This window comes from Anser anser (assembly GCF_964211835.1).
Source record: "Anser anser genome assembly, chromosome: 4".
Classification (NCBI taxonomy): Eukaryota; Metazoa; Chordata; class Aves; order Anseriformes; family Anatidae; genus Anser; species Anser anser.
The window spans coordinates 15,038,121-15,053,162 of record NC_139724.1 but is presented as its reverse complement, the minus strand read 5'-3'; the positions used below and the strand labels follow the sequence as shown (position 1 = coordinate 15,053,162).

Below are 15,042 nucleotides of genomic sequence, written 5' to 3'. Positions count from 1 at the left end.
AGCTAGACTAAGTTTGAATAAGTAGCCACCTATTTCTGGCAGTTAATACACAAGAGGACAAACAACCCTGTCTTTGATCTGCACTCACCTAACAAAGAGGGACTGTTTTGACAGGTAATTCTTAATCAAGAGGATAATCTGGACAGTGCATTGTAGATAACTCTGGTGAACAACATTTTATTAAATTCATATACTGGTGAATTGTCAGCACTTATTTTAGCCTGTGTGTAGTGCAGCTTTCAGCACTATTGATCATTAAATTTTAATATAATGCTTGGAAACGTTCACTGGTATTTCAAGAACACCATCAGATTGATTTAGAACTTAGCTGCTCCCCAGAGACAAGTCCTCATTGTCTGGTACCCTCCTCTCCCTTTGTAGCTCAGCAGGTTACTGAAAGCAAAAAAAGAAAAAAAAAGTTGCTTGAAATTGAGGTTTACTCAGAATCCATAGGACATGCTGGCCTTTATGCTATTGCCCATTACCAAAATTCTGCATTTTTCAACAGCTTGCTATTGCTCTGTAGATTTATTTCACTTTTACTTCATTTGATGTTGTTATGCTGGGCTCCCTTTTCCCCAGCTCCATCCGACGGTGAAAACTCAAATGTAATCAAGTTTTCTTACAAGTAAATGCACTCAAACCTGAAATTATGATACCCTGTCACCCCACTGCCCTTATAATAGCTGACTTCCATTTGCTTTCAACAGAGACAACTTTGGGATAAAACCTTGCCTTTTCAAGATCAATTTGGACTGCAACTCACCCTGCGAATTAAATTCAGAACTTGAAGGATATTAAAAACAAACAAACAAAAAAGAAAGAAAACCACAATTTCTCCCCCCAACCCTTCCCCCAGCCCATTCTCCATCTCCTGCGTATTGTCTGACTTTGCTGACATTTGTTTCCCAAGACCGAAGTTCTGTCTTGCCCATTGATTTCCCCCCAACCCCCAGCCACTCGATTATTGCAATTCCTGTTAGTTTGCCTCCCTCCAGCTAGTACATCAAACCGCAGCGGGGACAGAGCCCGCTTGCACAGCCTGGCAGGAGACACCCAGCTGCATCTGGCATTGCTCACTTGGTGCCAAGCCAACAGACAGCCTGAAATCACCCCAAAATAAATGCAAGCCCAATCCCAGTTACTTGAAATAAGATGCAACTCTGGAGGCTCTGGGGGCCAGTTTCATCCTAGGAAATTTGAGACATTTAACTCGTACACCTTAGGAAACCTGAAGACAGCACGAAAACGAGGCACATTCTCAGGGCAGCACAACACTACCAGAGCCATAGTCTTCCTAGGAGCTCCAAAGCTTCTAAATGACTAAGCACAGCCATTATTTAATAAAAATATAATCCCCTTTTTACATGGCTTAACTTAAAAAAAAAAAGTTTACAAAGCTTAGGGGATGGGTAGGTACCCCCCTAGCAGGTGGGTGCCTTGATCTCTGAAGAGGAAGAGCTCCTCAGAGAGGGCTTCTGTTGACTCGTTCCTTGAAAACTTGGTCCCACGTGGCTAGCAGAGCCGTGACATGTTTATCTGCAGTGTGGTTGCCTAAGCCAGGAGCAGGCAAGCCCCTCTGCCAGGGATAGCAGCCTCTGGATTTCAGGGGACATAACTGCACCCTGCTGTGTCAGATGCAAAAAAAAACCCTGAGTGATGCTCGTGCTTGGCATGTGCCCTCACCCTTGCTCTGGAGGACTAGAAGGGAGAGCCAAGAGGCAAGGAGAGGCTGTTTTCCCAGCGAAGCAGGGGGATGTGCAGAAATAGCTGTGGTTTGCAGAACACCAGATCTCGTTTATTGTCCCTCTGTCTCCTTCCAAAACATTATATTATTCAGCAGTGATTTCTCAACTGTGATGATTATCAGCAATCATGGGCTATTATGGGCTTAAATCTAAGAGAAGCAATACAAATAAGATCTAAGCACAAGATAGACTGTATTCAGAATTAATGGTTATTCTCATAGCCCTGTCATTACCTTGATTTCCCGCTGTCCATGCTATCATAGATACTCTAGGATCACATACAGCTGGAGATGAAGCAAAAATGTAGACTCGATGGGGCAGTAGAGAAATCAAGCAAGAGACATGAGCAGGCAATATCTACCGACCCCAGATCAAGCTTCCTGCCTTGCAAAACAGGGCAGGGGCTGCTCTCAGCAATCCCCCTTTTGCCATAAAGATTTCTGGGACTGAAAACACCAGCAGTGCTAAGTCCCAGTAGCGAGATCACGTTTCCTCTGGTCACTCCATCTGAGGAAACACATCCGTACAGTACTGATAGCTCCAGTCTGGGCCACTGTGAAATCCCTCGGGGGAAATTCAAATATACATGCATATACCTCTCTTGACACGTCAGTTTTATAGGCCTTAAACGTAGGCTTGGATTCCGAGCTCATCTTTCACTCAGAAATTTGGGAAGCACGCTAGCAAATAAACTTGATGGAAACCAATTGCTCTTGCTTCCAGTCAACAATTCATGGAATGTAATTACTTTGTGTATGGGTTTGTTATTTCTCCTGCACCAAGACAGGACAAAACTTTGGGTTAAAATGTAGAATATACAACAATAAATTCCACTCTACACAAAAGAAAGTAGGCAGAGCCCCATGCATTTCCGTGGAGCTCAGTCAGTATCAGCTGAGTTACTGGGCTCAGTACTGAAGTATATTGCCTGTAAGCAGAGGGACGTATGTCCCCAAAGCTCACTTCTTCATAAAAGGGTTGCAGGTGCACCCTCCTAGGAGGACAGACCTCTTGACTGCCAAGTGAGAATGTCAGCCAACTAACGGTAGTCTTCATCCTCCCCCTAAAGTTATGACATTACTGTAAAAAGTATAAAATTAAAGGGGGACAAGTCAGAGGCTTATAAAACTGTAAGACATAAAACTATAGGACAACTGGGAAGGTTGCTAGATACCTAGTGAGACTTCTACAGGAGCTGGTGAGCACTGGTTTATGGCTCCAAGCTGGCAGCACTACTTCTGCAGACGTAGCATGGGCTGAAATACCAGCCACAACGACCAGAGTTGACACAGGGCCTGATCTTTAAAAGTGTGTTTGGAGCAGAAGTTCCTCTCGGAGCTGCTAGGAATGCCTCGCCATCTTCCCTGCGCAGAAGCTTCTCCAGAAGAATTAATTCCGTTGTCATTCCACTTGCACAAACCCACATGGTCATTATGGAAGTGGAATTGAAGTGTCATTCCCAAAGATTCTCAGGTGACTAAGCTAGCATGGCTAATGACTTTTTAATATCTTTTTTTTACGCCTTCAAGAAAAGTGATACAAGTAATGCAGTATTTTGTTTTCTAGTTCTATAAATCCATTTGTTTTTGTCTCATTTCAGAGTCCCTCTGGAGTAGCTCTCCAATTGGGCTTATTTTGTATTTGTTGAAATTTATATCCATCTATTGTCCTAGTAACAGGGTTGAAAGCCAGGAAGCATAATATTCATTCACTATTTCTGAGAAGTTATTTCTTTCTGGCTAACCTGGTCTCTCTGACCCAGAAGAAATTGTATCATCATTGAATTAATTTTCCTCCAAAAAAAAAGAGCCTAAAATGAAATAAGCTACAGGGAACTGTGTGGAATAGGAATAAAAGCAGACTGATATGTTCATTTTATGTAACTACTTCTGCTCTTTTATGGGCCAAGTAAATTATTCTATTCTTCCAGTTCTTGTGGCTTGTTAAACATTAGTGGTGTTATTATAGCTGCAGCTAGAAGAATCTTATTCCAGGACTATTTAAACCTGCTTGTTTTCTTTTTTCTTTTTTTTTTTTTTTAAGGAACATATCTGTGCTTAGATAGAGTTACTGTTAAGCATAAAATAAAACCAGCCAAATATAAACTACAAAAGAATTAGAGTTAAATGAATTGCAGGAGGTAAATGTGTCTCATAGAAAGTCATAAAGCCCTGTCGTTCAGGCTAGTGACTACTTTAGAGGAATTAGAGACAGATTACTGCTCATTAGGATTTTATACCTAGACTTTTATAAACATTTAAGCAGGTCTGTCCACAGCATTAAAATATCCTCCTTAGACCAGTTCAGAAAGTAAATACTAGGACGCTCAATTACCCAAAAGGCTTTATTTTCAAGCCTACGTTACAGCTGCCTTGCAACTTACTTCTGAAGGAATCAAGATGAAAATTAGTACGGTATTAGCTAACATTGACTGCTAAGAATTTTGATAATTTATGTCTCAATATTTTACCATCTAATCAGAACAAATTTGTGGCTGAATTTTCCACAACTGGACAGGATGTGTTTTCCTTACCCCTGTGATACAGCAGACCAACCTTCCTCAGGCACGGTGATAACGCACCCTGGTGTGAGACAGCACAACGCCGCGCATGCACCTGGAGGATGCTGAATTTCTGATTTCTCTTTGAAGAGAAATCTTCTACCCACTGCCACAAATTGGCACCAGCATATCCCTCTCTGGCACAGCCACAAGGATAATCCATCGAGCTGCTGACATTCTCCATGCTGGGAGTTTCCCACATAATTAATAACCTTTAGTCGTAAAAACGTCAGGCCCACTCTCTATTCTTAGACTTTGTGCTGCCATATACCAAATCACCTCTCCCTGTCTTTTCAAATACACGCCTTTTTTTTTTTTCTTTTGTGGGAGGGTGACTTTTCCCAGCTTAGACTCCAGCTGCTGATCTGCCCTTCTTTCCGAGAAGCGGAGGCGAGCCTGGCTCCACGAGGTTCCCATCAAGCGTTTCCACACTGCACATGGCCCACCCAGAGCCCAGGTCGTGCCAGCTGAAGGAACAGAAAATAGCTCCTGTCTCGGCTCCGTTTTTCAAGCAGCCTGTTCCTTCCTCTGTGTGAACATGCCCTGACAGCCTGTCTCTCTCTCTGTCTCAGCCTCAGCATCCCAAAGAGGGGTGTTGGACTGCCAGCAGCGACTGCCTGCTGATAGCTCAGGCTTTTAGTGACGATGTGGATGAGGTGGCATTACTGATACCCCGGACAGTGATAGTTCACACATCTCCTCCATCAGTTTCACATCTACAGTAGCATCCTCCGTCCCACTCCTCTTCCAAAAAATTACCTGCCAGGCTGCGGACAGCAAATCTCAAAATCCAGCTGACTGCTATTTGAACAAAATAGATTACCCCTGTTTCAAGTCTCACCCTCAAGAAGTGAATGCTTACAGCTCTCCTACAACCTTAGAGTTTCTCAGTGGTCATTCACACCAGGAGGAAATGATGGCCTTCCCCTCTCCCTGCTGTGCTAACTGGTCCTCTCAAGCTGAAAATGGTCTGCTAAATGCCCTTCAAGAACCATCCAAAGTGGAATAATCCAATTCCTCCTGCTTGCTCTCTACGCACTTCTGGTTATTGGGAGCTTGATGATGGGACAGCAGGGGGTCACATATGTCACATAGGAAAGTCCATTCAGCCCTCCCCTTCTTTTAAGATCCTGTATGAGAATTGGTGTAGTTTGCAGGCTAAATTTTTATCTGCCATTTTTAAAAAGGGACAGGCCTGGCGTGCTCTGCTGTTGGAAAAACTCAGCTTGTGTACAACGCTGCTTGCCAGCCATCCTGCCAAAGCAGCTTTCTATTCCACTGCAGGCTTTCCGGACAGCCAAAGCAGCATTCCCATGAATTCCTGGCAGAGGCCAGGAATATTTTTTTTTCTTATTGTGACAAGTCAGAAAGCTTTATACCAGAGGATTTATAAGGCAGGTGAGCCTTAATTGGCCCCGTATCTTTCACTGGCTTTAACGCTCATGCTAAATAGGTGTAAAAGCTGTTGTATCAGCAGTTCTTTGTTATATTCCCTTTGTAAACCATCGGACGCAGGAGACAAATTAAGGCAATGTCAGATTCATGTTCCGGAAACTTGTACTTCCCATTGTAAAGTTGGAAGGCAACAACACCCTTGATTGTTGTAGAAAATAACGTCAAATGTAAGCAATATTAAATTGTTTTGCATTTAAGATGTTTCACTTCAAGTGCACAGAAGATAGTTATCGGTTCCATTTGCTTCAATGAATTTTCTGAGTAAGTACCCACGCTGTGGTTGTGCCACAGCTCTCTCCCATTTGACTCCAGACCTTGTTTTTATGATGTGGTTGGCTCCTAAGTACACTTACGCTTAAACATGTTAGAGAAGGAAAGATCGATATGAATTAGATCGTTCTTTATTAAGATAACCCCTCCCCAAACAATCCCATATATTCTGATTTTGTGATTCAGTGTAATTATGTAATGCTTGTTCAAGGAAGAATACGCTGATAGGTTGACATTAAGGACACGTTTGAGCTATTCTAGTCTGTAGAGTAATGGTCACAGACCCAGTAATAAAATTAACATGGCCTCTTGGAGCTCTGCCCTCAAACTCCTAGAGCTCCTCAGACCACCATCCTCAAGAAATGCCTGAAGAGGAGGAGAAGAGGCTCTGGCGTTCCCACAAAAGTTGTGTTTTGCTCTCGTATGCCCTTTCTTCTTTCAGAATACTTCCATCTGCCTCCTGCAGAGCTTGCTACAGCATCTCTGTGTGTAAATAGCATGCTCCTCTATAATTAGCTTCCTCCTCTGTGACTTAATCAGTGATATTGTAAACCAGACACTGTGATAATTTGATCAGCTCAGTGGTGGTGAATTGTAGCATGACTAAAAAGTCCAGGCTGGGTGTAACTATAGGAGAAGCATCTGCTTGAGGGCAACGGTGATCCAGTGGTTAGGGTCAGAGCATGTGATTACATTGAAATCCTATAGCTAATCTCAGTTCCTACTCCTCGGGGAACGTCCCACTCCTTAGAGTGTAGAGGCATGCTCACTGCAGTCACGTGAGCTTTCTTTCCCTGTGATATCCAGGGAATCTCAGCTATTAAATGCACTGCTTATGCAGAGGGGCAGGGATTGCTCCATCTTCTCCACGAGAGATCATAGCGCCAAGATTGCATTCTTTCCAATGAGGCGACAATTTGGGTTTCGGGGCTCTCAGGAGAGGAGGAGACAAAGTCCCACATCTCCCCACTGAGTGGATGAGAAGGTATCAAGAGAAGTATTTCTCCACCTGGCCTAGAAAATCAGAAAAAAGAAAAAAAAAAAAGTAGAGTAGTAGTGCCACTGGATTTTGTGCAGTGCAAGAGCTGCAAGTTGCACCCACACATGGCACTCGGGTCAAGGTAGGCAAAGGGGTGCCTTAGCTGTAAGCCCAGCAGCCAGCAGCACAGCCTGCAAGTGTCATTGGGAACATACGTGGTGAAGTGGATTTGTTTGGTCCTCCTCCCTTCTGAAAAGCTCCGGCAGGTTTCTGTGTCACATTAGGTGGCTGTGTGCTTTCTGGCTCGGAGCCATCCATGGTAAGATATCACCGAACCTCAAAGTTTCCTTCTGCAGTGTCGTTTTCTCTAGGCTGCTTGGGTAGCTGTCGGCTGCATCAGTGCATTTAAATTGCACTCTACGATCTGCTAATGAGTTCTCAAGCTGGATTGTGCACTTAAATAGCTGAAAGTTGCTTACATAATTTGCCCTTTTTTTTTTCAGTAAGCCTGGTTTCAGAAGCACACAGATTGTGCATGCCATTTGGAGCAATTTGCTCTGCATCAACAAGGTGCCATTGTTTCTATGTGTGTGTTAACTCTGGATTTGCAGGTGTACGCTTGCATGGAGGTAGCATGAGAAAGCTTGCTTGCCTCATGCTGGTAATTACTTCACAGCATTCGGTGCCAAAACTCTCAATCAATGCTCTCACTCAATAGCAGAGATCACTCTTTCCCGTATGTCACCTGGGTGTGAATTTCAGAGTATATGATATGAGTGAAGAGGAAAAATCTGTGCATTTCTTTCCGAGGAATTTTGCAGAGTATATTCAGCAGCAAAGTACCTGGACAGTTCTGGGAGCAGCAAAGGATGAGATGGGCAAGAGGAAATGACCACACCCTGCAAAGAAAATGCACGAACAGATAAGGAGCCAAGCCATGAGGGGAAGTCAGTGCAGATTCCCTGGATGCAGTCAGGGAAGAAATAGCCATAGATTCCTAATGTGAGTGACACAGTGCTTTCCCAGCACAGAGGAGAGGCATTCTGGGCTGTGTTCACTGATCACCTAGTAGAAGGGAGTGGTGGGTGTGTGAAACACTTCCCCTTCGGAGGTCAAATTCTGCCTCCCGTGAGCCTATATGATGCAGCTTCTGGCTTGTCCTATCAACCATCTGAACTGAAAACGCATCGTGCCCATTCCCAAAGGGGACCATTTTGTTCAATGATTTGTCTTTTCCACCCGGCGTGAAAACAAACAACACAGGTTCGATTCAGGCCATGGGATCTGCCATTGACAAAGTAATGGGGTAAACAGACTGCTCCCAGTGGACTAGGACCAGCAGAGGTGTTCACAACCTGCTTTAGAGGCTTGGAAGAACAAAACGAGTGGCAGTAAACATTGTTTGCCTGTGTATGCGTAAGCATGCAGGGACATGAATGCAGAAACGTGCAGAGACCTTAAATGATGATGTAAGATGCTGTTACAAGGATGCAGGGCCGGTCTGTTTCTCCCAGAAGGGGCTCTTCCCACGGATCCCATTCTGTGGCTCTGATGCACAACCCAAACCTGGCTCCCAGAGATGCTGCCAAACAGACAGCAGCAGCGGAAAGTTGTGGAGGCTCAGTCTCAGCAAGCAGTGCTGCAGCATGACACGCAGTCCCCTGGGGCTTGCAAAGCAGGCTAGGGAAATCAGAAGCTTTTCAAAACCCAGAGCATCTCCAGGAACAGGCACCTTGCCCAGTGTGACAGAAGTATTTGTCTTTACTTGATACTGTCCTGAAAACCTCTCCTAATTTCTGTGCTTGTTTTGTACAACGACAAGATGGTCAATTCCGTCTTCCTTTCAGTGGAGTCAGTTCGCTCCTGTGCCATGATGGGAGTGTGCTGCTGCAAAGCTCTGAAAAAGCACTGAAAGAAGTTAGAAGCACAAGTGCCCCTGAAAAATGGTCTGTCTGGCACTTCTAAATCCTTTGGCGGCCACTGGGAAAACTGCCCAGCATTAATACAGACCTTAAATGCTCAAAAGACTGTGTCACTTGGAGAAGCGTATCTGCAGTGGGAAGTCACGTCGGTGCATCCCTGATGTATAAATTATTAGCCAACATGACAGCCTAGCCCAGCCCACTGAGGGAAAGGAAGGGATTCTTGCCAAACTTCAAAAGAACTAAATGAGGCCTGAAAGTTACAATACAATTCTGATACAGGGATGAATCTTGGAAGGGTATGAAGCAAGAGCACACCTTCAGAGCAGTTGTGTCTTTTTGTCTGTTGTTAACTTCCCTTGGAAGACACTCCGAGTTAGATCTTACATTCATCTGCATCCCTTGCTTCTCACCCACTTCCTAAGAAACCTCTCCAAATCTCTCCAATGCACCCACATTTTAGAGCCTTTAACAACGTATAAAACTCAGCCTGAGCAAAATGGTCTCTTCCCGGCCTCTCTCATTTTAGCAACCAAATGAAAGCCTATGTGGCACAGTCTGTGTGTTGGCATTTTATCCTGGTAAGTCGGTCGCAACCACAGCACCCAAACAGTGAGCTTGCAGATGGGCCAAGTGCTGCTCCAAGCAAGTACTTCTACTTAAGGGATGTTTTGTGGGAGCACTTAGGAGCTGTCACCAGTGGAAGGATCCAATTTTGGGTCCTTAAAGGATTCTTGAAATGTGTTTTACATATGCTATGCCTTAAACTACTTGCCATAAAGCTGTCGCATGGCTCTGCCTCTTGCTGTTTAAGAACAGTGTTTGCTAGGACATGTCTGACACCATGGCTAAGACAGCACACATGTCCAGTTTGTCCTTGTCTGAGAAGATGCTGGAAAGTTGGAGAGGAGGCAGAATTTTGCCGTGAATGTAGTTTGAAGAAGGAGAAAAAGCCCTTGCATCAACAGGTTTAATTAGTGCACTCTGCTTAAATTACCAAAACAAAGATTAAAAGGTGACTTAGGAATGGAATACGAAGAGCTTAATGCAAAGTTCAAAGGTGCGTTTTCCATTTATCTAATGGAGAAAGATGTAACGAGGCAGCAACCAAAAGCGGAAGAGGGACAGATTCAAATGGCAGAGGGCGCAGCTTTTAACACTGAAGAAGCTTAATTATTGCAATCAAGTATCGGGACAGAGGTAGGGTCTCATCAGTAAATAAGATCTAAACAAACCTGCGCGTCTTTCTGAAGAAATGCTGCTGTTACCTAGGGATTGCTATTCCCATATGGGAGGACTACATGTTGGTTTAACGCCGTGACACTGGGGGGCAGACCACACGATCTCGCCACGTGTTCTGACACCAAAACGTCTGCACTGGGGATCCTTGCTAGACTCAAGACCTCCAGATCCCATGACCTAAGTATCCCTCAAATATTTCTTTTTTATTGACTAACAGCTCATCCCTCTCCTTCCATCACGCAGCCAGCGTGAGTGCCCCTTAGAAAGGGCTGAGTTTCTCTAAGAGGATGCTTCCAACCCACCTAAATGAAAATAACCCAGCTCTGGCAGTACGCTTACTGCAGTCACACCTCTACAAGGTAGGTGGCTGGTGTTCTGCTGAAATGATTGCTTTGTTTCTCTTGGGACAATACCTTATATCATGGCTTTGCTAAAGGCGTCGAGGACTGCAAGTAAGAACCCTTCTTGAATTTAGAGACGCATGTTTTGGTATCTGACTCAAACACCAGCCTGAATGACAGGAGCCCATTGACCAGGCAGGTCCCACAGCAAGCCCTTACCCTGAAACTGGTCCTCCTGGCAGGCAGGTTACCCTTTGGTGTCACCTCATTCTGTACTGCCAACCATCTGCTGCGTGCGGGACCTTAAAGTGCTTAAAGACAGTTAATTTTGGCAGGCATCCATTGCTGTAGTCTCGTATCCTCTCTAAATTCCAACGTGGGATGGCTTAAATGTGAGACGAACATAATTGCACCACATTATCAATTCACCACGTTCAGTTAAGTAATACATTCATACAGTGTGGGATGCAAGCACGTTACGTATTACAACAGATTTTTATCACACACCACTCAGTCTAATCCAGTATCAGCAAAACAAACCATTTGCAATATTTTCCCCTGTATCCAGTGTTTAGATGTTGAATTCGGACAAATGGTAGGGTTTCCATAAAGATGATCTCTAAATGATTGCAGCAGAAAGCATAATTAGATTCCTCTTTTGGAATAGCATAAAATCATCTGCATGTGCTTAAGAGTTCAGCAAGGCTTAAATACTTTGCTGAATGAAGATTGATGGATATGTCAGATCTGCAAGGAATTTTTATTTTTTATTTTTTGGGTTGCTGCATTCTCAGCACACCAGCACTCTGATCCCAGTCTGAGCATTACTGGCTGTGTTCAAGTGCTAGATTCCTTTTCCCACTGCCTGGATGGATTTCAGTAAAATGGGAGCTGCTGTGTAGTTTTACCACGAACTGAAATGCCTGAAAGGAGTTTGGCACCGAGGTTTTCTAAAAAATTCTCCTGGAGGCTGATTTGCAGCAGCCTGATAGGTATCCAAGACGTTTCCTAATAATGAGTAGCATAAGAAGAAGACTCGTGCATCAGCCCAATTAATGGATTATGCAGACGTGAATGAAGTGTGTCTCTATTAAACATATCAAGAAAAAGCAAAACAGCCACCCCACAGCCAAGCCACGTGAAAAATATTAACCTTCCTCCGTGCTGCCTGCTCTGAAAGATACAGCAAATGTGTTCTATCTTACTTTCTCCCCTACAGGCTTGCTACAATAAAGCAAAGCAAACCTTATCCTATGATCATAGAAAAGCTCAGTTTGGATGGGACCTCAGGAGACCATTTATTCCTCTAATTTTCTTGCTCTAATGCGATTCCCCTGTTACTGGAATTTCATCAGAGTAGCACAGATGCATGGTCTATTTGCAAGAGCAAACCTAGGCTCAAATCTTGGTTTTACTGTGAGCTCCAAGAACAGCCTTGAGTTGGGTACCAGGAGACTGATGCTTTGAGACTCAACACTGCTACTGTGCAGCTTTGTGCAACCCTGTCTTATCCCTTTTGTTGCTTAAATGCAGAGGAAGAGACTCCTTCTTCCAGGATATTTGTATTGTGTGTCGTATGATGTAACCCTGATTTCAGTCGGGGGTTGGAGGCAGAATGATGATAAAACTTAGTGTGACAGTGAAGTGACAGAAGCATTTCACAGAACCTACAGCTACTGGAAGCTGAAATCTGATTCCCCTAAATTTAGTCTACTCTTAATTTCATCTTGTCCTGTGAAATTTGCCCACTTCTGTCAAAATACTAAGATTCCCACAAGAGTTCATTCATTACTCAAGCTCTCTTTATGAGACCTCATAGCACTCACAGCAGGTGCCTGAGGTGACTGAATTATTTAAACATCCTGGTTATTATTTTTCCTAATTCTTCATTTCTTCTTGGCTTTATCACAAAGTTGAAAGGCATCTATTTAAGTCTCTGCGATGAACCACTCCAGATTATATCTTTGAAGCACCATCTCACAACAGGACTCGTCTGACTGTGTTTTTTAGATATATATTTAAGATGCTGCAGCAGATGAATGATTTACTGAGTTATTTAGCAAAAGCCCCATTGATTTGACAAGGCAGTGAGCTCTCCAGCTTTTGCTGGCTTTTCTACCGAGTGTGTCATCCGAACATGTAAAGCTGTGAGCCAGAGCCTGTGTATGTCCTCTGACACCTTGGATCAGATATTCACCTGGTTCACAACACGACAGGTCCCAGAGAACTCCACCCAGAGCAGCTTTTAGTGGAGTCAGATTAGCTGTCTTGCAAAAAAATCTTTTTATTATGTTAATGGCCAGCCTGTCTCATCCTAGGGAGAACATTGGTTACTTAGCCCAGAGAAATGAGTATCAGATTAAATGACAATTATTGTGCAGTTCATTATAAATCCTGGGACATATGATTTCACTTACTTTGAAATTTAAAAAAAAGTGTAGTTTATTGTGCGGACACAAGCCAGGTCTCTCCTCAAACAGAAAGGAAATTTAGACTACCATACTGTGGTATAATTTAGTGGCTTAAATTGCTATGTATTTTTCCACTTATTCTGTTAGTCGTACTCAGGACAGGTATGGGGGAAGACAGCTAAATACAGTAATTATGCTATTACTCCAAAAGTAACTGCATTTTTTTTCCCAATACATTTGGACGTTCAGTTTGAAAAGTTGTTTCAGTCGCCAGTAAACCCAAGAAAAACTACGGGAGCAAACCGTCATGGTCTGCTAATATACTACATATTTCTGCTAACCATCTGGCTGCTTTCAGTGCTTTTGCCACTGAGGAAGAATGTCATTCACTATCAATTTCAACAAATATCATATGCATTATATTGGGAAACAAATTATAGTTCCACGTTTTATGTTGTAAAGGAGTTTCAAGTTCACCTGGCTTCTCAAGAGCTGTTTTCTACCTACTGAAGGTTCATTGATAAAGGCAACGACCCCTTAACACTATACACATTAAGGTTCGTCCCACAAGTATTCAGAGATTTAGGTGTGAGGGGAGGATCTTTATAGCTACTCAGGATTTTAAGGAACAAGTATCTAGGTTTTGGTAAGCATTTACGGGTTTATTTCGGTTAGCTAAGTAGAGATCTTTCTAATGAAAACCTGAAGGAGAAAGCTTTGGAAAAAAAAAAAAAAAGAATTTCATTAATCTTTTCGTGTGTTTGAAATAGTTCAGATAGTAAATATTTTAACAGTGCTTCTAATTAGTGAACATACAGTCATCTAGTCTTGAAAATAGAATGTACGGAAAATTTCTACTGAAGTTGAGTGTTAACAGATGGGACTTTACAAGCAGTCAGCATTTATCTAATCCTTCTTCTATTTGACTAAATTGGAGTTTTACTACTTGCTTCGGGAGGAACAGGCTTGGGCCAATTTTAAAATTCCCATGTTATTAAATACATAACTAGCAGCTTTGGACACAGTTTTAGTCTCATTTTCAAGACAGCAAGACAAGCATTGGTAATTTTTAACATAAATTGCATTCATTCCGTCCCAGTATTTTATAAACAGACATTAATCAGGACTGAATTGCTATTCAAGACACTAAGAGGTCTCACAATGTGATCTTTTGAACTCCAGCTCAACAGCAACGTGAATGATACAGAAGGAATACACAGAATGAGTTAGAATACTTAGATATCCGGCTTAACTCTTAAGCTGCCCTGGAACCAGGAGCTAGACTTGATGATCCTCGTGGGTCCCTTCCAGCTCTGGATACTCCGTGATTTTGATTCCACCTAATCTGACTGCTCATCCTTTAGAACACAAATGCAGATTCCCTTGTGAAAGTATACTGCCTTTGCAAGTAAACAGCAAAACACTATTAGCTTGGCTTCAGGTATGGTAGCAATCCCATTCTTTCGGCATGTTTTGGAGCCTTATACGTTGGCAAAATGTGTCTTAGCAACTGAAAAAGCATTTTCTGACAAGACATACAAATCACTTTCACAATCAAAAGACCTTGTACGCAGGAACTCCCGTAACCTGATATTCCTCAGCATTCAGAAAAAGAGATGTACACTAATTTGTACTAACTAGGGAATTGATTCCCCTGCCCTGCTCATGAGCAATGGAGTTGGCAAGTTACAAATGGCACATTATCTGTGAATTTAATTTTTCATGGAGGGCTGTAATCAGGACTCCCCTTACCGTGCTGTTATTTCAATGGAAAGTGCTCCAGCACGGTTAGGAATTTTGTCTCCAGACAGCACTACAGGAGGGATAAGCCTGATACTGCTCCTACAGTGCCCTCAGATTAACTATTAGCTGCATCTCACACATGCTGCCAGCCAGAAATATAAATTCATTACAAAAATAAAGCAGTCCAAAAGAGCCATACATTTATTCGACCAATGTTTCATATGCTGTGCCCTAGACAGGGCAGTCGGGGCTAGATGCAGTTCTTTTCAGTGAAATATGTAAAGCATCAGGAACTTCTGTAGGACAAAAGTGACCTTTCTACAGAGGAAGTAGCCTCCGCAGAAGCCTGTCCTGGAACATTTAGCACCAAT

General features: G+C 43.1%; 1 protein-coding gene across 18 annotated transcripts in view; it reads right to left on the bottom strand.

The window, feature by feature from the left end:
• LOC310898156 (uncharacterized protein) overlaps positions 1-15,042 on the bottom strand; it is a 176,488-nt gene that overhangs the window by 134,863 nt on the left and 26,583 nt on the right. For 2 of the 18 annotated variants that reach the window (XR_014583012.1, XR_014583013.1), the window contains exon 2: positions 89-393. The exons of 15 other annotated variants lie outside the window; for them this stretch is intronic. Coding sequence is in view for 1 of the 3 variants with exons in the window: in XM_083832678.1 (XP_083688804.1) it covers positions 330-393 (64 nt within the window). In the remaining 2 variants the exon portion in view is untranslated. The remainder of the gene's footprint in view (positions 1-88; positions 394-15,042) is intronic. One more of the 18 variants, XM_083832678.1, reaches the window with a different exon arrangement.